This window comes from Stegodyphus dumicola, chromosome 6, assembly GCF_044657685.1.
Source record: "Stegodyphus dumicola isolate Sdum_Otavi_A_Nest chromosome 6, ASM4465768v1".
In the NCBI taxonomy this organism is placed as follows: domain Eukaryota; kingdom Metazoa; phylum Arthropoda; class Arachnida; order Araneae; family Eresidae; genus Stegodyphus; species Stegodyphus dumicola.
In genome coordinates this window covers 44,415,918-44,440,959 of record NC_140773.1, presented here as the reverse complement: position 1 = coordinate 44,440,959, position 25,042 = coordinate 44,415,918, and the positions used below count along the sequence as shown (strand labels likewise).

The window sequence follows — 25,042 nt, the reverse complement described above, 5'->3', positions numbered from 1 at the left end:
AAGTCCCGTTAAAACACTTTCTATATGCCTATCTAGTTTCGTTTTCCATTGAATACCACGTTCCTGATATTCTTCACTCTCAGCAATTTCGTTTTCTGACTCATCTATACCAATTATCGCTTCTATTTCACTATCTAAACCCTTAAGATTCTTTATCTTTTCAATCAACTGGTTTCTTTGATCATAAAGATCATTAAGTTTGTGTTCTTTACTGTAATTTTCACTTAAAGGTTTATTTATTGCATCTTCAGTTTTTGCCAAACGATTACAAAAAAGCTGCCTAATGCAGTTTTGTTTCTGCTTTAACCTTTCAACTCGTTTCACCACGTTTGCATAAACCACTTCTGTTTTCAAAACTAAATTTCAAATCAATTTATAACAACTAAATAATCAATGTGATGTCTTCGTTTTGAAGTGTTGAGTCATTTAAGTTGTCTTATGATTATTTATTGATAACAATAACAGCATGATTGAAACAAATATGAAATATCATACACGGCACATTTATACATCTTACCATATCCTCGTTCCTGTGTGTTTTAACTGTATTTTCGGCCCGCCGCGGGAAAACCAAACATCAGTTTATCCCGTTAGGGGATTTTAGTTGGAACAGATGGCATGAATGTTTTATGAAACTTTCCTCTATAATCATTTTTTCATCAAAATTTCTATGGTGGATTAAAATCTCATCTATGTGTGAAGTAAGTTCTGTCTCTTATGACCTGATTCTTCTTGTACTGTTTGTATGCTTTCTGTTATCTTTTCCAGTTGTTTTTCAAACTGTATGCCTTATTAAACATCTTTACTGGAAAAGACATTATGAGATTCCTTTACCTTTGCAACCAAAGAGAATTTTGTATGATATTCTCTTAATTTCAAAATGAAAAATACTTTTTCTTCATAAGCTGAAAGAAATACAATTTCTTGCGTCATTGGTGAGGTTTTCCAGTTTGCATTCAGGTGCTCAGCATACTTATATTGTCGTGGTTGGTTCTTTCAATGTTACTTTGGTTGTAAGTAGCAAGGCTTGCCATGGATGGTCTTAAAGTTGTCCGCTTCTCCTGTAGACTATTTTGCACATTATATTTCAAAATTTCTGTCATTGTTGAAATACAGAATTGATGTTTCAAGCGATATAAATATGCTACCTCTGCTGTCTTTGATACAAGAACCTAAGAGTAAATCAGAAATTCAGTGAGATTATTAGAAACACTATTATAAATTTGTATTTCTTGTCTTGTGTCATTTTTTCTAGGTTTAAGATTGTTTCATTCATTTAATGCTAAGGTATTTTTAATTGAACTATGCATATATGTTAAAAGTGAAAATGTATTTTAGAATATTGAAAAAGAACTTTTGAAAATCAGTCAAGTTTAAATGTGCTGTATTTCTTTTATTGTTCCCTTTTAAAAATTATGTGAGTGCCTATTTCCATACATATATATGCATATTTATTTACTTAATAGATGATTCCAACTGTCAAATCCTCTTGCAACAAGAACATGGTCAAAATGCAGATGTGAATGCATCAAATAAAGCAGATCAAAGCAAATCTCTTAATGTATCTAGGAAACATAAAATGGAAGATACTGATGAGCCTATTGCAAAGAAGAAAACAAACTTATTTTTATCTTCCACTGGATCTAAAAATACTAAAAAGACCTTAAATTTTCGTAGAAAGAAAAAGAACATATCAGACAGTGATGAAAAAGAAAATATTATACCTGAGATCTTTGAAGTAAAAGAAAGTGATGATATGGAACTGACAATATTTCCATGCAGTTCTGATGTAAATACAACCTTTTTGGATGATGACATGGTTTTTCAAGATGAAAAGAATGTACTTTCTGATGTTACTGATAAAACTTGCCACTTTGTTTCAGAAGTTATGGAACTGACATGTAATTCTGAATATCCATTAAAGCAAACTTATTCAGATACTTTTGAAGCTGTTCCTGGAAAAAATGAAAAGAATGTACATTCTGATGTTACTGATAAAACTTGCCACTTTGTTTCAGAAGTTATGGAACTGACATGCAATTCTGAATATCCATTAAAGCAAACTTATTCAGATACTTTTAAAGCTGTTCCTGGAAAAAATTTTGTTAATAGTAGTACTGCACATTCTTCTACTGTCGAAATGCCTAAATATGATTGGCAACCTCTAGAGGAAACTTTTCTCAAGTCTTCCTCTAAAAATGTCAGTACGAATTTAAACTTTAATTTATGCCATCAAGTTAAGAATACAGATGAAATGTTTACTCTTGGTACTGGAAGCCACAATGAATTGAAGAATAAAAATACAGATATATACAGTAACAAAGAAAACTTCAAACCTTTTTCTTTTGCTTCAAAATGTGATTTAAAATATTTAACGATATCAACACAAGAATATTATAAAAGGATGGACAGAAATGCAACCTTAAACTTGGAGCATATTTCTGCTTTTAAATTATCTAATCTTGATTCTAATCAAACTGGAATAATAGAAAAAAATGATAGAAATACTGATTATTTAACATCAGATCTAATGGAATTAACTTGTAATTTTAAAAATTCACTTAAGGAATCGTCTGTGATGTATGATAGTGTTGAAAATATTGCTTCAGAAAGTTCTAGTATTAATATGGAGAGCACTTGTGCATCTGCTTCTTCCCTGAATGAACTTGCAGAAGAACCTTTGCACAAAAGTTTTAATCAAACTGCCAAAAATGCTGATTTAGGTAAAAATAGCTTGCATTCCTCAAATCACCTAAATGTAATTTGTAATATAGATGACAAATATGTACCATTAAATTCAAACAAAGGGTTTTTGTTTGATGGCAAGAGCTGTATAAAATCAAAGAAAAGTTTTGACAGAATGATTACTAAAGAGAGTCCCAGATTTGAGCCACATATTTCAAGAATAGAGAATCTAATGCAATCTCAGGAAAATGAAAATGACTTAGTAAAAAATCCCACTGTAATGTCTCGCTTGAAAGCAATTAACTCATCAGCATTGTCATTAGATACTAGTACAGATGAAATTCAACAAAGCAGTAAAAATTTTTCATATGATATCAATGATAAGAATACTCATTATTTTACATCAAATATGATGGACCTGACTCATAATACTGAAGCTTCATTTAAACAGTCTCCCACAGGAATTAAGAATTACTTAAAGAATATGATTTCAGCAAGTTCTTTGCAGTGTAGCAAGCACTTATGTGCTAGTTCCAATTTTACTGGTTCACCAGTTCAGGAACTTCAAAAAACAGGAATAGAATCTTTTTGTAGTAACTTTAATTTAAGTGCTAGAAATGGGGATCAGAAACTAATGATTAATAATTCTGAAATACATTCACAAATTCCGTTTGTACCTGTTTATGACATAAAGACTCAGCCTACAGCATTGAACTCAAATAAAAATATATTTGATTTAGATGCCGACATTAGCACAGAACTGAAGAAAACTGCATATTATGTTAGTTTGAAAGAACAGTCAGATTCTGTACCAGATATCTCAGGAGTTTCTATGAGATGCTCAATGGAATCTAAAGGAAATGAAGAAGCTGGTAAGGTGAATGGAAGTATGGTCTCAAATTCGAAATTTGTTAAGTTATTAGGCATTGATAGTAATTGCAGTCACATCAGTAACACTAAAGAAAAGAGTGATATATCTGTTCATGTTAATAACTCTGATAAAAATACTTTATACTTTACTTCGAATCCTATGGAATTAACTTGCAATTCTGAAAATTCTGTTGAAGAATTTTCCACATGCTATGGTACTTTAGAAGCAATCAATTCAAAAGAATCATTTAATGTAACTAAAGAGCAGAATAAGCATCTGTCTATAAATCCAAATAAAGCTATGTTGTTTTGTAATTCCAACAATACTAAATTTGTAAAAAGTTCAGATATTAACATTCAAAATGAAACTTTAAAAACAGATCTAGATTCTCGATCAAAATGTCATAAAAAGCAATCAGATGAGACAACAGATGTGATGCTAAACATGAAATTACTTCCAGCTGATACTAGTTTTAATGCAAGTAATAAAAATACATGTTATTTTACCTCAGAGTTTGTGGACTTGACATGTAATTTTAAGAATCTGTCTGAGCATTCTGCTGTGAATCATCGTGATAATACCCAGGACAATACCTCTTCTAGAAAAAGCTATCAGTCTGAGCATTCTGCTGTGAATCATCATGATAATACCCAGGACAATGGTATAGTTGATAAAAATACATGTTATTTCTCTTCAGATCCTATGGCAATGACGTGCAATTCTGAAAATTTAGCTGAGCATTTAGATGCAAGTGAATATAGCATTCAGAATATCTCTTCTGAAAAAAGTAATAAGAGCATATGCTTGTCTCATAATTCATTTTCAAATGATTTACCAGTAGCTGAAACTAGAAGAGTAAGTCCTAACAGCAGAGTATCTTTGAAAGACTGTTCTGACTTCATTTCAAAACATACAGAACCTAAATCTGAGACTACACTACAGAATTATAATTTAAATGGCCAAATTTCCAATGCTCAATGCATGGATCAAAGCAATCAAGCAAAAATTTCAGATGAAAAGCTTGAATATGTTGAAAACAGTGCAGTGGGGATAAAAAATTCAGATGTTAAAATTAGAGAAGAAAATTCTTTTCAGCAATTATCAAGTTATGATAATTTCAAGAATGTATCTTTAAAAACTGACCGTTTTACTTCAGACAAGTCTGTAACACCTATTGCAAAAAATTACTCTGAGAAATTTCAAATGTTTGCTACTCACTCTAGACAAAAAAGATCATACTCTCCTTGTAACAAAAATAGGAGCATATTAAAGCCTGAAGTTTCATGCAATCATTTTGAAGAATCTAATAATAGTATAGATCTACATGCTGGTTCCTCCTTATCAGGTGCATTAGTTCCTGAAATCCCAGAAACAGAGAAGTCTACAAAGAGGATTAGATATACTTTTACTCAGAATGAAAATATCAAATCGAAGACTATAAATGAGAATTCTAACTGTTATGAGACACAGCTTGATGAAGTTTTTAATCTAAAGGATAATAACCTGCTAATACATTCCAACAATAAAATTTTTCCTTGTGAAGTTAAAAATGATAATGGATTCACAGAAGCATGTGATACAATTCTCAAAGAAAAGTGTAAAACTGCATCTGATCTGGCACCCCTGCAACATAAGCAGTCTAGCGTTATAAATGCAAATGCCATACATAACTTTAAGCATGCTGAAATTCCTGATAGGCTATCCTTAGATGTTGAAGTTCGTGGTCATGACATTTCCTTAAGTTTACATACTATGAATGAGGAACTGCCAGCTGAAGAATATAGTTCAAATTGTATAAGAAACATATCTAAAACTAGTATATCAGATATACCCAATAATCAAGTGTTGTACAAATGTAACAAAAATTCTTATAATTTACCTTTATATATAAGACTCAAAAGGGATTCAATTCAAAAGGAAACTCTTTCAGATGAGAATCTTTCTTTAAGTTCAAATATACCAAATCTTACAAGACTAGAATCTCGATTTTTGAAACCAATCAATCCATTACAAACTGGCATATTATATACCATTAAGAAAATGAAAAATTATCCAGATATTAAGAAAAAGATAAGTGATGTATATTATTTTCCAGAAAATGTGTTTTCAGGCAAAAAAGAATTGAGGTTAAAATTGCCAAATGTTTGTCTGGAAGCCAGAACTTCTAATGTTAAAAGTGATTCTTTTCAATTCCAAGATCAATCACTTGTAAAAAGAAAAAGTTTTGCCATTTTTACAGAATGCACTTCTCATTCATCACAGGGGTCTATACATGCCAGCAAAGAAACCGCTAATGTTGAGTCTCATATAACATGCATAAATACTGATGCCTATAAAAATGATTCTGAAATTCATAAGCAGTATGAAGTTGCATCTTATAGTAATGGGGTAAAGAAATATGAACAGTGCTTAAGCAATGACAGTACATTACACAATGGTAAAATTCTAAGTGTTCCCAGAATAGAATTACCTACCTCATATGAATTTAGTACAACCCTGAAAAAAGATTCTAAAACATTTCAAGCAGTAAGTTCTTTTGAAAATAATTGTGAGGATTCTCTTGAATTACTCCCAGATTCTATATTAGAAAGCAGCATTTCTGTAAATACAATCTACTCTCGGAAAACTGCAGTGAGTACTTATGATGAAAATTCATTTTTAATTAAAAGAACTGTTGCAAGTGAGGATCATTTGGAAATGAGTGCAAAGAAAATAGTGAGTGCATCACGAATTAGCACAGTAAATTCAAATTTGTTAGAAAATTCAAAATTTTTATTGTCTTCTGTTACATCTTATAAACATCCCACAAATGAATTGTCTAAATTTCTTCATACAACTCCATGTGCAAAGGATGCAGATTTATCAGCTAATCTAAATAATCGTATCATAAAGAAAAAACTGTCATTTGTTGAATGTGATCTTAATGACAGCAAGCTACAAAGCATTACAAAACTTAATTTTTCACCAACCAAATCCTCCGTGCATGCAGATTGTTCAGAATCTGCATTGCTAAATATGAGAACCAATGAAAAAAACATTGAGATGATATGTACTCATCTTGTACCCAAAGTGAAAAAAATTGATGTTCTCAGTTCAGTAAATGCAGTTCCAGATGTTAATGTAACATTAACCACAGATACGAAAAGTTCACTTGGTATTAAAAATGATAGTGATCAAGAGGATTTTCAAACTCTTTCTACAAAATTCAACATTTTACTAACAAGATTTTCAGCAGGTACCATTAGCTCTGAATTTGAACTGCTGAATACAGAAAGTCAAGCAAATATTGGAAAGACATGCAATCAACTTGCATCAGAAGCTAAAAATTTTGAGCTTCATAATTCAGTAAATACAACCCCAGATGTTAATGTGGCTCCAATCACATGTGCTAATGAAGTAGATCTGAATAGCAGTAGTAGTGAGATACAAAACCTTCAGCTTCTTTCTACAAAACCCACTTTTTTACCAACTAGGCCTTCAACAAATAGGATTTGTTCCAACTCTGAAGTACCTGATATAGATGTTAGTCAATTACATGTTGGAATGACAGGCAATCAATCTGCATCAGAAGCACACAATTTCAAGCTGTATAATTTAAGTAATGCAATCCCGGATGATACTGTGGATCCAACTTCAGATATTGACTGTGCACTTCTTTCTAGGAATGACAGTGAGTTAAATAAGGAAGTTAATGATGCAAAGATTGAAATTTCAGACAGTCAGTTTGTCTCTGAAGTAAAAAAAAATGACACCCATGAATCAAATTGTACAGTTCCAGCTTTGGCTGCAGATGTTGATAATCTAACCAAAAATCCAGACATGGAAAGGCCTTTTAGAACTAGCATAGTGTCATCAAATGGATCAAGTGATGCTGAAATTTCTTGTTTAATTAAAGCAACTTCTTCCAATATTTGCAATGAAACTAATTTGAAGGGTAATAAAACTGAAGTTAAGAAGAATAGTAGTTCTTGCATAGATCACAATGAAGAAAATGAACGAAATCAACAGAAGAATAAAACAGAACTAAGGGCAGAAAGCAATTCTTGTGCAAGTTCCAATGAAGGAAGTTATATTTGTACAGTTCCAGCTTTGGCTACAGATGTTGATAATCTAACCAAAAATCCAGACATGCAAGGGCCTTTTAGAACTAGTATAGTGTCATCAAATGGATCAAGTGATGCTGAAATTTCTTGTTTAATTAAAGCAACTTCTTCCAATATTTGCAATGAAACTAATTTGCAGGGTAATAAAACTGAAGTTGAGAAGAATAGTAGTTCTTGCATAGATCACAATGAAGAAAATGAACAAAATCAACAGAAGAATAAAACAGAACTAAAGGCAGAAAGCAATTCTTGTGTGAGTTCCAATGAAGGAAGTTATATTTGTACAGTTCCAGCTTTGGCTAAGGTTGATAATCTAACCAAAAATCCAGAGATGCAAAGGCCTTTTAGAACTAGTATAGTGTCATCAAATGGATTAAGTGATGCTGAAATTTCTTGTTTAATTAAAGCAACTTCTTCCAATATTTGCAATGAAACTAATTTGCAGGGTAATGAAATTGAAGTTAAGAAGAATAGTAGTTCTTGCATAGATCACAATGAAGAAAATGAACGAAATCAACAGGAGAATAAAACAGAACTAAGGGCAGAAAGCAATTCTTGTACGAGTTCCAATGAAGGAAATTATATAGATGAAGAAAAGTGCACAGCATTAACAAAGTAATTCCTCTTTTCTATTCCTTTTTATTCTTTACATGTCTGTATTTATTTTGACAATCATATAATTCTCTTAAATTCCCTGTTTTCCTTCTTTTCAGAAAAAGTGTTGAAAATCAAAGTTTAGAATCTGTAGACAGAATGAAATGTAAACTAACACAATTTCCCTTAGCGTAAGTTATCAGCTTTTCTGGCATATAATAGAAGTGTGTGGTTATGTACAGTATATGTATATACTTCATAAGTTGCTTATGTTTGTTTTTGGAATCAACACTTTACTAAATACATTGTTTCTTATAGAGGTAAACGATATTGGATGCTAAGAGCACTAGATGAAAAGCAAGCTTCATTTCATTTAACATGGGGAAACTGGTTGTATAAATGTCAATTATTAATCCTAATTCCCTGTGAGCAAAGTGTTTCTAATGGATCTCAAATATCTTTCCATCGACTTGACTCTGGTATGAAAGTGTTGCTATTATTTTAATTAAAAAATACTTGCTAATTTCTGATTTAATGCTGTTAGTTACATATAGAGTTTAATAGATACTTTGAAAGCTAATCTACAAAGGTGTATCATTTATAAGTACTGAATGTTGCCAAATGTAGAACATTTTCCTCTTGCGTTTATATTTTTATGTTATTGATATTACAAGACCTTAACCTACTGTAATGCTGTAATGCTAGTGATGTATTGTAATGACCTAATACTGTAATGCTATAATGCTAATGATGTACTGTAATGACCTAATACTATAATGCTGGGCATGCTTTAAAATATACTGGTCAGCAATTCAAAATTCCCCCTCCCACCAATTTGAATCCATGACTCTGGAATGTTTCTTAAAAATTTTGTAGGAATTAAAATTTATTTTATTTTATTATGCCTAAGTATGGATCTAATTTATCATTTTGATCATATCTGGTTAAATCTACTGCACCATATTAGAACTAATACCATTTTTTTTTAATGTTTAGTAAAGTATCTCTGTGAAATAACATATATCTGTAGGGCAGCCTATATTAGTATTATTCATGAAGCAAAACAATTTATGCTTTGTATAGCATTGTTCTGTTGTCTTTTGTTATATAAGGCAATAAATAATTTGAGAAGAGGTTTTCTTTTATTTATCATATCTTCTGAGAAAGGAATTATAAAATCTACTGCTTCATCTTTGTTTCTAGAAACAAAATTTCAAGAGTGGGGATTCTTACAAGTTAGTTCGTAAAATTAATCCCATATGTAAACCAAAACAGTTTCTCTCCCCTCAGTTAATATAGTTAACCAAATAGAAGTATGAAATAATTTTTATAGGAAAAAAAAGAAATTTGGTTAATTCATCATTTTTGGTTATATTGTCAAAAACAGATCTAGCCAAATATCTTTTAGTAGATCCTGGATATTATCATTGTTAGGAGATTGGGCTTGGAGCAATTCTTCAATTCAGTATTCATATACAAGTATATTAGTTCCTATTTGAGTTTCTCCTGTGGTCTGATGCATCTGATAAATTTATCCCAATAATATTTTTAAGTTGTTAATTATGTTGTTTCATCATTAACACAAAAAATAATTTTAATTACTGCAAGATTCAAAAATATTGTTTCACACTGTATGTGAGATGGGAAAACTTTTCATACTGAAAGGCCACAATAAGTTAGCTGCAGTCTTATAAGGCTGTATTCAAGAAACTTCAGCGAGGTATACTTCAAGATGTGCATTCATTTTTTAAAATTTAACTGCTGTGTACTGACTATGTAAGACAAAATTTTTAAATGTATAATTTCGGTTAGTATCAATTACCATACAAATTCATTTCTTTGCTTATATTTTAGTGATTTATTTTAACTATTTATTTTGACACAATAATATATATGTATATGATGGGAAAATCCTGTTTATTTAAGTTAATTAACCTTTAAATTATTTTGTTGGAAAACATTTGAATAATGGTTACAGTATGAAAGTCTGCAGCTTTAGCTAATCCTCTAGGTGGATACCTATTATTTGTGGTCTTAAGGCTTAAGGGGGTGCTTGTAAATCTACTGAAATGATTGTAGTACATTAAATGCTTTAAAGGAAAGCATCATGAGTAAAACCCTACATTTCCAAGCTGCGGATCCTTCTGTTACAGTCTTCATCATTAATCATATACAATGTGCTCTCTAAAGAAAATAGACACATCGGATATTTGTATATTTTCTTCATCTTCACTACTTTGGTCTTTTGGTTAATTTCATGCTATTCATGTGCTATTTTGACTGTACTGCCTTTTACTGTTCAAAGACTGATAGCTCAGTTATTTTTTGCTATATGTTCACAATTTCATTGCTTTATGCTGTTGCTCGTCATGTAGAACCCTATCCATTGCGAAACTTCAGTTTTTCTTGTGGAAATTTTTTTAATATGTTATAGGATGTAATTATGATATGCATTTTACACCTATTTTTGTGTATTGCAACACGTGTCGACTTGAATTTAGATGATGCTCTAGGAGCTTCAAAGTATGCTTTAAAAGCTGAAGTTTTGCGGTGTTTGAAAGTGGTGACAAGTCATTACTCTAATAAATCTAGCAATGACATGGACAAAATTCTTTTAAGTGTGTTCTCTGATCTCTGCCACTTTGGATTAACACCATATTTTCAGAGGATAATGTATGACAAATTTAAGAAGTTATTCCACTTTATCTTGTTATTTGACTAGCCTTTGAATAAAACAAATCAGAAGAGCAAGATTTGCATATCAAGATGTTGGCAGTCTGGTAAAAAAAAAGTTGTAACTCGATTTTTGACATCTGTTTTCATGGGACATGCAACAGCTGCTTATATTTCTGAAAATCTTTAAATGGCAGTTAAAAAAATAGATATAAAAAAGCTGCTACAAATAAGTATGGATGGGTCAGCTGTAAACTGGAATTTTTTTGGAAACCTCCAAAATGAAATGACAAAGGAATATGTCACTGAATCTATATCTATTGGTAGTTGTGGCTTGCATATTTTGAACAATGCTTTCTATAAAGGAGTATCGTCTACAAGCTGGAATATACCTTCTATTTTAGGTGCACTGTACCATCTATTCAAAGATTCTCCAGCACATTGAGAAGATTGTTTAACAGTGTTTGTACATAAGACTTTGCCAATGAAATTTTGTAACTATAGGTAGATCGAGAATGTACCAGTATGTTTGCATGTGTTTGAAATTTGGAAAGATATAAAAGGTTATGTCAAGCTAATTGAGAATGGAAAATATGCAAAAATTTAGTATTCTGTACAAGGAAGTCATGTGATGTACACATCAGATTTTTTTCATTTGTGTGGCTGAACTGGTCAAACCCTTTTTGGAATTGTACCAAAGTGATGAAACACTTGTTCCTGTTTTTGCTTTTGATTTACACAAATTAGTTAAGCAACTTTTGTAGCATTTCTAAATTGTAAAAGAAGAGTACAAGCTAAAAATCAGTTCATCATTGAACTATTTATGTAATATTTTCTGAGAAAAGTATTGTTGATGAAATAAGCAAAATTAATTTAGGATTTAAGGCCAAGAAACTCTTGGAAGAACTATATGCTCAAAAAGAAATCATGGATAAAGATTACCTTTCTCTTAAATGTGACTCATGAACTTTTATTTTACAGCTACTTGAAAAGCTGGTGTAGACTAATTCTAAATGCTGTTTCTGTGAATCCAAAGTATATGGCACAAAACAGCACAAAAGCATACGAGAAAATGAAAAGTATATTGATGCATTTTCCCCCAAAAGATCACATTGCAGCCAAAGAAAGTGGTTACATTCTTTTGAAATATTCCAATTTCATAGAAATTGTTATCCTGCAATATGTTAAAGAATTTTTAAAAAAACCTATGATTTGGAAAAAAAAAAAAAAAAAAAAAAAAAATTAGATTAGGTACTTTTTTGCATGCATTCATTAAGGAATTCATATTTCCTATGAGCAAGCCTCTGTTGAATGAGGATTTAGTATCAATAAAATATAGAAACAGAAAATATGGGGGGGGGAATTCATACACTGCTCAGTGTATAGTTGGTGATTATGGGAAAGATGCTGATGGCATTCACAATGTATCAATTACGAAAGAGATGAGAGCGGTAACTTCATCAGCTCATTCACAGTATCTGTTATACCTGGAAGAGCAGGAGGGGAGGGGGAAGAATTATTCAGAATTATTCAGAATAAAAAAAATATAAAAAATTATTCAGGATAAAAAAAGAAAAGCAGAATAAACAGATGAATTGATTTCTCTTAAAGGAAAGAAACTTTCTTAGAAATGCTTGAAAATAAAGCAAATTAACTTGCTGAAAAAGCTGAGGTTAAAAAAGACTTGAATCTTTTAAATAAATCTAATGAAATGTTAAAAAACTATTTGTGAAGAACAAACTCTGTTTAGAGAACTGGATTCAGACATTAATGAAAAGAGACAAAAAAAAAGTCAAAAATAAAAATGTGGCTCATTAATAAGCATAAAAAACATTTATTGTGTGTGAATATAATAAATATGGCTTATTATTATTTATTTTCTCAATTTTAAACTGAAATTTCATCATTAAATCTTGTAATATAGTTTAGTTTTGCATAGTTTTTTTTTTTCTCTGTCATTATAAACTAGTTCCGTAAATTGAACTGTTATTTAAAATAAATAATAATAATAATAATAATAATAATTCTTTTCCATGTTTGAGTAATGCTCATTCTCTCATAATAAATACTGAATCTCAGATTTTAAATTACAAGTCAAATTAAATTTTTCTTTTAAGGCTATGCAGTTGTGTATACAGTCAAAAGTTGTTAATCCAGACTCGTCGGGACTTCGGCAATTCCGGATTATCTATTTTTCCGGATTATAGATCATCAGTTTAAATCTGGTAAGATGGCATGCAGAAATTACAAAATTAAAAATATGAAACCGTGATTTATGAAATAAAGAACAATTATGATCTAAAGGATATCAAAATTTACAAAAAGAAAAAGCTTAATATTTATTTGTTTACTTTATTAAACATTTCTTTCAATGTAAGTTGTTTAAGTTGCTTCGTTTCATGTGATAATACTTTCTCTTTAATTCTATTAAACAGACATAATTTCTTGTTTAGTTACAAAGTTCCACTGTTGAAGTCCTATAATTGCTGTGTTGTTGACTAATTTGTCAATCAAAATATTTTCGTTTTCAATAACCTCTGGGTCACTTTCTTTACTATCGGAAGCGAATTATAATGATGAGGAACTTGATTTAAATCATATCAAAGACAGAGTACATCGAGATCAAATACTGCATTTAGTAAGGAATTATAAGCTAAATAAAATAAAAACATCTGCCCTGAAGATAAGGATAGTGCTGACAAATCAACTTCCAATTCATTGCGTGGGGCTGCGTGAAATTGATAAACAGATTTCGGATTTCAAAACATACTTTCGCTTTGTAGATCTTTTACATATTAGTAAATATATATCGGAAATTCTATTTGACATAATCGAAAGTTCAAGCTTACTTTTATAAAATTGCTCTAACAGTCTGCAAAAAATAATAAGCCGAATCCAATTCGAAGATTAAGGAACAACGCAGTCTGCAACATTAACTGAATTAGTTAATTTTAGCTTAGCTTATACCTTCCGTTACACATTAAACGCGCATGCGCACACACATATTTGCAGCCGGAAAGGTCTTACGCGCACTCGTAAATGCCTATGCGCATGCGTGAATACGACGCATGCGCAGAAAGTTTGTAGCTTTGAGGTCCGGATTATAGATCATTCCGGATTATGGGCGTCTGAATTAACGACTTTTGACTGTATATGTAATTAGACAGGTGCTTATATTTTTTCTTAAAATGTGCTTGAAAAGTGCTTATGGGTACTTTTTTTTTTTTTTTTTTTAAAAAACTAAAATGTAGCTACTAACCCTGTTTAACTTTATAATTTCTACATTCCATTTTGCAAGGTTTAAATTAATGATCGAAACTTCTAAAATTTGGAATTGCTTAAGTTCTGATGATTCCAGACCTTTGATTTTTGTATGCTATTATTTTAAAATTATACAAACAGTAGAATAATAATTGTGATTTCTATGCAAAAGATACTGTAAAAATGTCTGAAATGCATATGTACACACGCACGTAAATTTAATTGAAATTTCGAGGAAATATATTTCAGAAAGATTTTCCTGTGAAAACATTGTGAAAGTTGTCAAAACTTTAAGTTCTTAAATTATTTATGTATATGTGAAAGCATTAAAACTGTGACATTATTAAAAATTACAGAGTGCCGTGTAAGAAACCTAGGCCATGAATTATTCCTCTGTCAAAAGAAAAATACTTCAATTTTACCACCAGTAAATTCTGAGAAAATTCTGAAGGTAAGAGTATCTGCTGCATATTTGATGTTCTTTCCAAACCTCTTTTTAAATGTAATAAAGGAATTTTCTATATCATGAAATTTATGTGGATTTTTAGTGAGTGTAAGCTTTTCTATTATATTTTTAAAATACACTAAAATTATTAATTCATATTTGCTTATTCTGATGGATAATTTGTCCTAGTTATTTTAGTTCATTTATTATTTTAAATATTTTAAATTTATTATTTTAAATATTTAAAAATTAAATTTGTAATTTAAGTAAAATAAATGATTTAATAATTTCTTAACTTGTGAATTTTATGCTAAGGCTCAAGCCATTTAGATTGAGACGCAAGACAGATGTTTTGCTTTCAAATAAAATTAGCTGAAATTGATAAGCTATTATTCTAGATTTGTGAATATGTGTTTAGTTTACTTCTTCCAAATACAGATTTTAAGGAATGACAGTTTTCATTCATGGTTTTCATTACTATTCAGATATTTCTGTTAAAGATTATAGTTTAATATTTATTCATGTTTTCCTGGGCAATTTTATTTTACATTTGGAAAGTTATAGTTTGTATAAATTTCAATTGCACAAATTGTGTAATCCTAAGCAGTAAAAATTTTTCAGTTGTAAATTAAGAGGCACTATGTTAAACTAAGAGTTTTAGAATTTGTAATTTCAAATTAAAGCTATCATATTAAACAAAAAATACAGTTTTTTCAGCATTAATAAAAGACAGTTGTCTTATTTGGACATTTTTAATAGGACAACATTTTTGAGAAAATGAAGTTTATTTCAATAACTGAAGTCTAATTCAATAATCGTTCAAAATGAAGTCTATTCAATGATTTTTGAAGTCTAATTCAATAATAATTTTATCATGATGAAAAGTATATGAGCTGTAATAATATATGTTATCACATTTAATAACACTGTGCACTATTATTTGAAGGAAGAAAAAGTACTTCAGGAATAAGAAAAGAAATTTTATTGTAATTGTAAATCTTATTTTGTGGGTTTGATCTAAAGCTAGATGAATTTATCTCATAAAGTGGGTTACTCACTACTTGCTCAGAGTTAAACAATTTTTAGTTACTTAAATGGAGTAAAAGGTGCCTGGGTATTTTTATTTCAGATAGTTAAAAGTGGAGTTTTCTAGCTTACAATTTTAATACTTTCAGGGTTATAAATACAGATATTTATGAGGATTGGGAGAGTGAAAAAACTTCATAGTTTATAGCACAAAAAAAAAAAAAAATACTACTAATAAACTCAGGGTTCGTACGGAAGCCCTTAAAAGTCGTTCATTTTGGCCAAAATGGGCAGAAAGTCCTTAATTTTAATATCTGAAATTTCTGTCTGTTTTTAGGGCTGCCATTTTGAGTGTAAATTAGCCTTTTGGAGGAATATTTTTGGCAATCAAATGACAAATATGATTATCTTTTGAATAGGTTCAAGGGTTACATTTCTTATTTCTAATATAAATGTTGGGATACTCAAGTTTCTCGGCAAGAAGTGAACATAGGCATTTTGAAATTATTTCGTTTTTTTCTAATAAAGAGCTCTTAATGATGACTTGTCAACATCTGGCAATTTTAAAATAAATTTCTGTAGAAAACATTTAAGTCAGAGATCTGAGAATTTTTCAACAATTTTTTTAAAAAATATTTTAACATTGAAAATCATTAAAATAATAGTAATATACTGTAATTTCATTTATTTTCACTTCATACTATGAAATGACATTACTTCTAATAAATGTATAAATTAAAATTCTAACTTTAATTTGAAATATCACTTTGTCTTTCTATTTTAATTTGGCTATTTCTCCTTTCTATTCTAAAAACGCTAACTGCTTATAATAAATGTTTCTAAATGCATCATTTCAAATTTAATTCATGTCTTCATATGTTTCTTGTATAATGCTAATGATATATGTGTGTGTAATAAATTCTATACAGATACATCAGACTACATTCATAAAAAAATCTGATGTGTACACCACATGACTTCCTTGTACGGAATATTAAATTATACACATTTTTATTGCATTTTATTTAAACTTATTAGATTGAATTAAACCTACTTCGCCGACAGCGCATAAACCACAATAGGATAAATGCATTCTTTAAAATTCACTTTGTTTACCATAGCGATACTCTGGCGCTAGGTTTACTTAACAGTATTTCATTCATATTATAACTCAGAATGCACAAAATGTATATCATTTAAAGAATTATCTAATCTTTGCCACATGTTCTATTCAAATACTATAATAAAGCTAGAACTATGTATAAAAGATATTAAGCAAACAAAACAAAAAAGAAACAGTTTTTCACAGATGATTGAGTATTTCTCATTTAATTAAATCAGTTCTCACTTCGCGAGAAGGCAAAAATACATAAAAACTCAAAATTTCTATATTAAAAATTACGAAGTAAATCTCAAACGCTTATTTCCTCTAAAAAATTCCAGAAAGAATTAAGTACGATTTAACTGGCAATGATAAATGAATGCGTTACCTTTGTTGTTGCGAAGCTAAGTTTCTCTAGATTGGCAACAAATCCACTAGTCTCCTGTTTCAAATGTAAACATCAATGGCCGCCATTAAAAACAGGCTTAGCGGCAATTAAACGACTTTAAAATTGCTGATAATTCTAAAAATATTGCACACAGATTTACTAAAGGCATAAAATCCTTAACCGGAAGATAAAAACAACATAATTCAATCATTTTTAAAGCAAAAAATGTACAATTTACAAACATATAAGAGTAAAGAAACTGAGATCACTGAGCCGGGTAATAGAGTGGATATATATATAAATATATTTATATACGTTTGGTGCGGCTGATTGCAACCAAAATACGAGGTGCGCATCTACATGTTATAGCAGTCCTATATACAAAATTTCAACGTTCTGAGGCTACTCGTTTTTGAGTTATGCGAGATACGTACGAACGTACGCACGTACGTACATATGTTCGTACAGACGCCACGAAAAATTCTCTTCCGAATTAATTTTAAAGCAGTTTTATAATTTTTTTAAAGGAAAAGAGTATTTTATTCTGTCCTTATGTACAGATATCACGCAAAAACATGGTTAAATTGCATTCGATAGCGGTCAAAATGGATATTTTCGTTGAAATATGCTGGCTGAAACTTTTCGCGATTACAATATTTCCTTTTTACTTCGTACAAGGAAGTAAAAATGCATGATATTAAAATTCTAAGTGCAAAATTAGCAACATTATTAATCAGAAAGAGGAAAACCATCAATCATTACTTCTACACGGAAAGAATACTCCAAACGAATACCCGAAAATTGTACTCAAAGTTTCCAATGTTTCTAAATTTCATTTGTGGTTGGCAAGAAAAAATTCGCCGATACAGAAATCATTCGCGAAACATAATCAGCATTTGAATAACAGTATACATTTAGATGTTTAATCCTTGAAAAGTTATTGATGATTTAGTACAATCAGGATAACTAAGCAATTTCAAAAATGCTTTTCAATGTCAAATTCCAGGATTTTCCCCGAATTGTGATATTTGCCACATATGCAGTATCAGGCCTAATGCTATTAGCTACAAAAACTGAACATTCCAATAGATTTTGAAAAGGTAATTTACGCATTTCATTAGTTTCTGCACTTGTAGATGCACAGTCTAATTTTGTAAGAATAGTGCCTATAGGTATGGGAAGTAAACTTATTCATTTCATAAAATATTAAGATTTTTCAAAAATTTCTTTGATGTATGTTTGCTGCTGTATAAAAGTCCCACTCTCATTTTCAAAGAACTGAATCCTAAGCAACTGTCTATTTCTGCCTAATACTTTAAGATTAAAATATATATATGTGATGTACCAGCTTTTGTCCAGAATAAAAGATTGGTGAAGAATCATAAATGTAGTCGTAGCTTAAATTATCAGACGATAAGTTTAAAAAACAGGATCCATTTATTATTATTCAGGAGAAATAGCAGTTACAAAATCAGATATCCGGGGTAAATAAAAAGAATTACTAATAACTTTTTGTATGAAGTTTACTGCATCGTGACATTTAAGAAAAGCCCCTGATATTCTTTTGCGAGTCCTTTTATAGCCTCTGGAAAGGCAGAGCTTCCAAGAAATGACGTCAGCCTCATCAGCCAATCCAGTTCGCTTTAAATATTTCCGGAACATTCTATAACTGTACGTGTAGAAAAGGCGGGAAAAACAACTTGACTACGAGGCTGTGGATTTAATTCCACGTACTTTCAAATAAGAGACTGTCGCCATTAAAAATGAAAAGAACACACACTTAGAATTTTAAGTGTATTCTTGACTATGGAATTTTATTATTACATATATTTATATATGTACATATATATATATATATATTCAACTTGTTGTACTTCAAACTTATTCATTATTATTATCTACAAAATGTTAACATCTAATAAACACAATTACACCATAGTATTTTATTAAAGTTAGATTTTCTAGAGTATTTTCAAATTTACAAAACTATTCAGAGCTGCTTTCATGCAAACTGTAAATGGTCTTGTGCAATAAACACATTATTCTTCTCCAGTAAAGATATCATGCTGATTCATATATATGTTTTCATTCAGCTTTGCATATAAATATATGCTTTTCATGTCTAATTGACAGTTAGTCTATCCATATAAATGTAAGTATTTTGAAAAATATTCTTATGATTGAATTAACTATGGAACTGTAAATGTCATCAAAATCTTCCCCTCTTTCTGCCTGAATTCCCGTGTGACTAGATGTGCATGTAACTCTTTCATTGTTTTAATTTCTTTTCAGAAAATACACTTATTTGTTTCTTAGTATATTTTTCCTTTCTGGCTTCTCAATTAACACCAAAATTTTCCTTTTCTCCATTATGGCTGTTTCTTCTGTTATTGCCTTATCCCATTCTGTGGCATTTGCAGATTTCTGTGCTTTCTTGAAATTTTGCAGGATAAAAATTTCTACAGAATTTTCCTTCCCTGGTAAACCCTTTCCTCCTTTTCTACAAAATAAACTTTTCCAGAGTACTCGTTTTTCCCATTAAAGTCAAACGTATCTTTCTGAAATTTAATGTTTTTAGTCTCGCAATATTTTTCAGTGTTGTAAAGGATCTAAAACGAGTGTCTGTTTGTTCTACATAGTAATATATATTTGTACATGTTCATCTGGCCTCTTAAATGATTTTCTTTGCCAGTTTGTTCAAAACTTCTTTTGATGTGGATTTGTCTTCTCATGGCTCTGTTCGCTCTCTAAAAGTTTCCTGTTCTTCATCCAATTCTGATGACATTTCTGGTTCTTATTCTTTAACCAGAGTTTTAAGTTTCTGGCCCAGGATGCTATCTGCTGCAATTATTCTTTCATCAAACTTCACATTACAGGTTTTTATTGGTCTCCATCCTTCTGCTAGCCATATTCTATATTTCCTAGTTTCCTTGGCATATCCTACCATAATTCTTTTCCATTTCATTTGCATTCATCTCTAATCTGTTTTGATACATATGCTTTATATCCAAACACTTTAAATTAAATAACACTGGGTTTTCTGTTCAGGAACATTTCTAAAGGGGTTTGGGTTTCTTATGACACACCTTGTTCCAAGTATTTAAGAACAACCAAGAGCTTCTACCCACCATTCTTCTCCCATTTTACTATCATTAAACATAGCTTTAACTGCATCTAATGCCACTCAGTTAAAACTTTTACATGTACCATTCTCTTCTAGGGTTAAGCATTTTTTCATTCAACACTAATTCTATTTTCGGCTGAGTATTTTTGGAACTGCCTGTTACAAAATTCACCATCATTCTCAGGGCATAAACTAATTAATTTCTGATTTGCCAATTTTTTTCATTTGCCTATGATAGCTTTTAAAGTTACTGAATGATTTATTTTTCATACACCATACAGTTAGTAATCTAGTCATCTACAATAGCAAGGAAATATTTAGGGCACCTTTAGATGGAACTGAGAGTGGACCACAAATGTTTAAATAAACTAATTGCAATGATTTATTAGATCTTTTCAGACCAGTTTTAAAGATGTTCTTCAAGATATAACAATAATACATAGCTCACACTTCTAAACTAGTTTTTGATTGAGTAACCCTTTCACACTTTTTGATTTTTTACTAGTGTTCTGTATGTAATCAAAATTTACATTGCCTAATCTTGAATGCCATAATTTTGCATTATATACTTTGACATTCTTCATACTGTAACCAACTTCTTTTTCATCTGTTGCATGCCCAAGTGGATTTACACAGTCTGTCATACAGTTTCATGTAGTATAACCTATCCCAATTTTTGAAGTATACACATTTTACTGTTTGAACCTACAAAATAGGCATCTGCCTTTTCTAACCTTGCTGCTGATAGTAAATTTCTTCTTATTGGATTATACAAATATTTTCTAATTCAATCCAATATATTTGGTTGCTGACCTTTATTGCAAATATCAAGGTACCTTTTCCCAATACTTTACTTTGAAAATTTCCCATGGCTAGAGACATATGAATCATATTTTCCAGCTTATAATGCACATCTATAATTTCAAGCTACATTTTTAAATTTTTAGGTATAATGAACTCAATTCTTCACATAGTATCTTAAAAGGTACATGTGCAATTCTCTTATCTTTTGAGGTCACTTATTCGAAGATTTGTCCTACCCTTTTGAACCGAATTGACAAGAGATAAGGGAAAAAGTATATGGAATAAATGCTTGAGGGAGTAAATATTTCTGCAAAGAAAGCAGAGGTGTCTAAAAGAACGTTATTGTAGGGTTTCGAGAAAAAGGAGGTATAATTTGGAGTAAGAATGCACTTGTAACCTGAATGAATTCGTGAAATTAGGAGTTAGATGTTTTCTCTTTCTGTAGTGATTTAAAACCGTAATTTTGAAGTGAAAATTGAAGGTTTTAGTAAATTGCATTTGCTTTACTGAAATACTGTTGATCTAGTGTTCCTTTTAGTCATATATATGGCTCCTTTAAAAAGAAACAAACACAGTGCTCATTTTAAATACAAAGCCATTCATTTTGCAAAAGAAAATGGAAATCATGCTGCAGCAAGGGTGTTTGGTGTCGGTGAAAGATGGAACAGATGATGATGATGATTTATTCATGGATCAGAGGAACAATAATGGTGAAGATGAAACAGAATTCGATGATGTAACTGAAGATATAATGAAATACAAAGATGACAAACTTTTCGTGTTAACCAATAATGAAAATTTTCAAAGTTCATAAGGTATGTCATTTCTTTTAAATAAACAGCATTTAGATACCTATAGAAATATAATTTTTTAATGCTTATTCCTTATTTTTAAATCTATCGTTTTCATACTCGGTGTATAATGTGCATTCGTAAATTTCAATCTTATTTTTTCCATTGAAATTGCGCATTACATGGGGGAATGTGTGGTATATAATTTATTTCTTCAAAATTTATCATTAAATTTCTATTGCTGCAGAAAAGAGATGTAGTGGCTGTATCTACGATCCAATTAAAGTTACTGTGTTACTTCCTTTACCTGTAGCGTGACGCAAAATTTTCTGTTAACATTAATTCTTTATCTGTAAACTGATTGTTTTAATGATCATTTTAAATTTCTGGTTTTTATTTACATTTTCTTTACACTGTGCAACTACATCTCACATTAAGTGTCCAAATTTGGGACATTGATGACAAGATCCTAGCTTTGTATTGCCTATTATTTTTTTAAAATTTTGTTTTTCTTTCAGTTCTATTTTCCCCTGCTTTTGGGCTAATAGTATTAAATATGCTTTCCTTACTGTCTTCTTAATCAGCATGTAACTGCCGAAGTGGTCTTTCTTTCCTTACTATTTCTTTATAGTTTTCAACATAAAATCCACATCCTTATAAATCAGCTATACAATCCTGGAGTATTCATGGGGTAAATGCTGAATTGACTTGAATCCTTTAAAAAGATATGCTAAGTTTTGTCCAGATCAGCTAGCTTGTTTACCTTCAATTTTTATCCTCACAATGAATAACCCCATCTCTTCATCTGGTGTATACCTAATGCTAAAAAATTCATCTAGTAGCTGGATTACTTTTGCTCTTATTTTTCATTCAAAATGCTTCTGTAATTCTTATTTACCACATGAACATTCTTGTATCAATATCCTGAACTATGTTTTAATTCCATAGTGTAATCTAGTGAAGGCTCTATTTTTTCTTAATGTGAAATCCTACTTTTCATGCCTTATCACACTTTTATGCAATTCTTCTTTACCTTCTACAGCAAGTGTGGCTCGCGAGCCTGATACAGCTCTCACAGGCAATTTGTGTGGCTCGTGCATATAAAATATATGTATGAAATATGGTAAACTAAAACTATTCAATGTCCAAAAAGAAGTAATTATTTAGTTTAGACCCTTTTTTCAGATTTATCAGGGATTTCTTTCTATTTAAAACCTCCTCCACTAATTCTATAATGATGTAAATATGAACTTGTGGCATTTAGAAGTTTGGTCAACCCTGTTCTATAAGTTTCAGCAATTTCTATCCAGGAACAGCAACTTTTAGGTCGACTTTCCATTGATCACATTGTGATGGCTTAACAGCTCAAGTTCTTTTGGTAGACATGACATCTTCAGTTATGTGTAAAACAACAGCTTAAACCAACTTCTGAAACACATCTTCCTCTTTTATTTATTTATTTATTTATTTATTTATTTATATATTTATTTATTTATTTATTTATTTATTTTTATAGGCAAGGAGCCCTATTCATTTGCATTCCTCTAACACTGAGTTGCCTAGACCCATAACCTCTCAACGTGAGAGGAATAAAAAAAAATTAAAAATAAATTGAAAAGCATACTTTATTTTCTTAAATAAAATGCCAGAACTTATCTAAAACAAAACTAACATTTATTTTACTCTTAAATTTAAATACTTAGGCTGTAATAACAGCCTTTACATTAAAACCAAAGCTAAAGAAAAAAACAAGCAAATACTCCTGAGTTCATTAATGCCGTAGTACCAATACATCACACCATATCTTTGACCAATCCACTAATACTATGTCAGTTTACTGCCGACTGGCCTCTGATCAAATTTAGCATAAGGAGAGAAAAAAAAAAGTTATGCCAACACATTTTTTCCTTCACTCTTCAAAGAGAAAAAGGCTTGGCGACAAAAATATTCTGCGCAATTAAATATATGCTTTTTCAGCGATGAAAAAAATGACTTTCCTCGAGAACATAACCTTAGCCATAGGTTTCACTATGTCTCATCATTTTGTTCATGAACTTTCTCATGTCTTAAACATACAAAATGACACATAAAAATGTAATTTAGAAGTATTACAAAAATATTATGTAATATCTAAACTAAATACATAGTGTAATTTTTTAAAAAAGTTTATGAGTTTGTTTTCTTTCAAAATAGAAGTGTTAAAAGTTCTTCATATCTATGAAATTCTATTAAAATATCCTTGAAATTCTATTAAAAATAATTATTTACTCATTATTGAACAGTCCACATTTTCTTATTGCAAAGCAATGTAAAATGGGCTTTAGAAATTAATAAACACAGAAAAGTAACAACATACAGGACAATAAGAAAATTAACTTTGAATTTTAAAAAAAAAAATGGTCGGGTCCTCCTCTACCAGCAAATAAACATAACTACTTGCTGATGGCTGTGAGATACTAAAATACATTAGCAAATAAAAACCTCCATTCCTTGTATAAGCATTGCATGAATATATAAAATTTATTCATCAGTATTTATGGTTATAAATATTCTTCAGTGTTTGCCTAATTGAAATGTAAACATAAATGTAAAAAAATTCAGATATATAAAATTAAGACTAATAACTTATATATTCAAAAGTCTTGCAAATTTAATGAAAAAAATTTTACTTTACCTCACAATAATAATGTGAACCTTGTAAGCATTTGTAATTTTATTACAGAATCAACAAATTTCTTATTCATTATGATTACAAAATAATTTAAGCATATAGAGCAACATTTTTGGCATTGCAAATAAATTCTGAAATAACCTTAAAATTACTCAGATTAAAGTTTGAAGTTTATTTTCATCCCTAAACTTCTTCATTTCAAAGTTAGTCCACATCATAGGATTCTTGCATAAGGTTAATAATGCATATATATATATACAGGGTGTGTCACAAATTCGGGCAAACTTAAAAAAATTCAGAAAAGTAATGCTTGAGAAAAATTTCAGTTTGCACAAATATGATCAGAATTACATTGAATTTTTTTCCACACACATATATATAATGTTTCCAAAAGTAAGAGGGTGCTCACGTGTCATACTGAGATGTTTTATGCAAATCAGGCAACACAAACAGAATGAAACAGATCACAGTAACATGACACCTTGCATTCATTTTAAAGCAAAA

At 30.1% G+C, this 25,042-nt stretch overlaps 1 protein-coding gene across 4 annotated transcripts in view; it reads left to right on the top strand.

Moving 5' to 3' along the window:
• LOC118193280 (uncharacterized) overlaps positions 1 to 25,042 on the top strand; it is a 107,751-nt gene that overhangs the window by 60,895 nt on the left and 21,814 nt on the right. For all 4 annotated transcript variants that reach the window (XM_085818270.1, XM_085818269.1, XM_085818268.1 and 1 more), the window contains 4 exons: positions 1,467 to 8,274; positions 8,373 to 8,444; positions 8,572 to 8,732; positions 14,544 to 14,638. In XM_085818270.1, the coding sequence (XP_085674396.1) occupies positions 1,467 to 8,274; positions 8,373 to 8,444; positions 8,572 to 8,732; positions 14,544 to 14,638 (7,136 nt within the window). The remainder of the gene's footprint in view (positions 1 to 1,466; positions 8,275 to 8,372; positions 8,445 to 8,571; positions 8,733 to 14,543; positions 14,639 to 25,042) is intronic.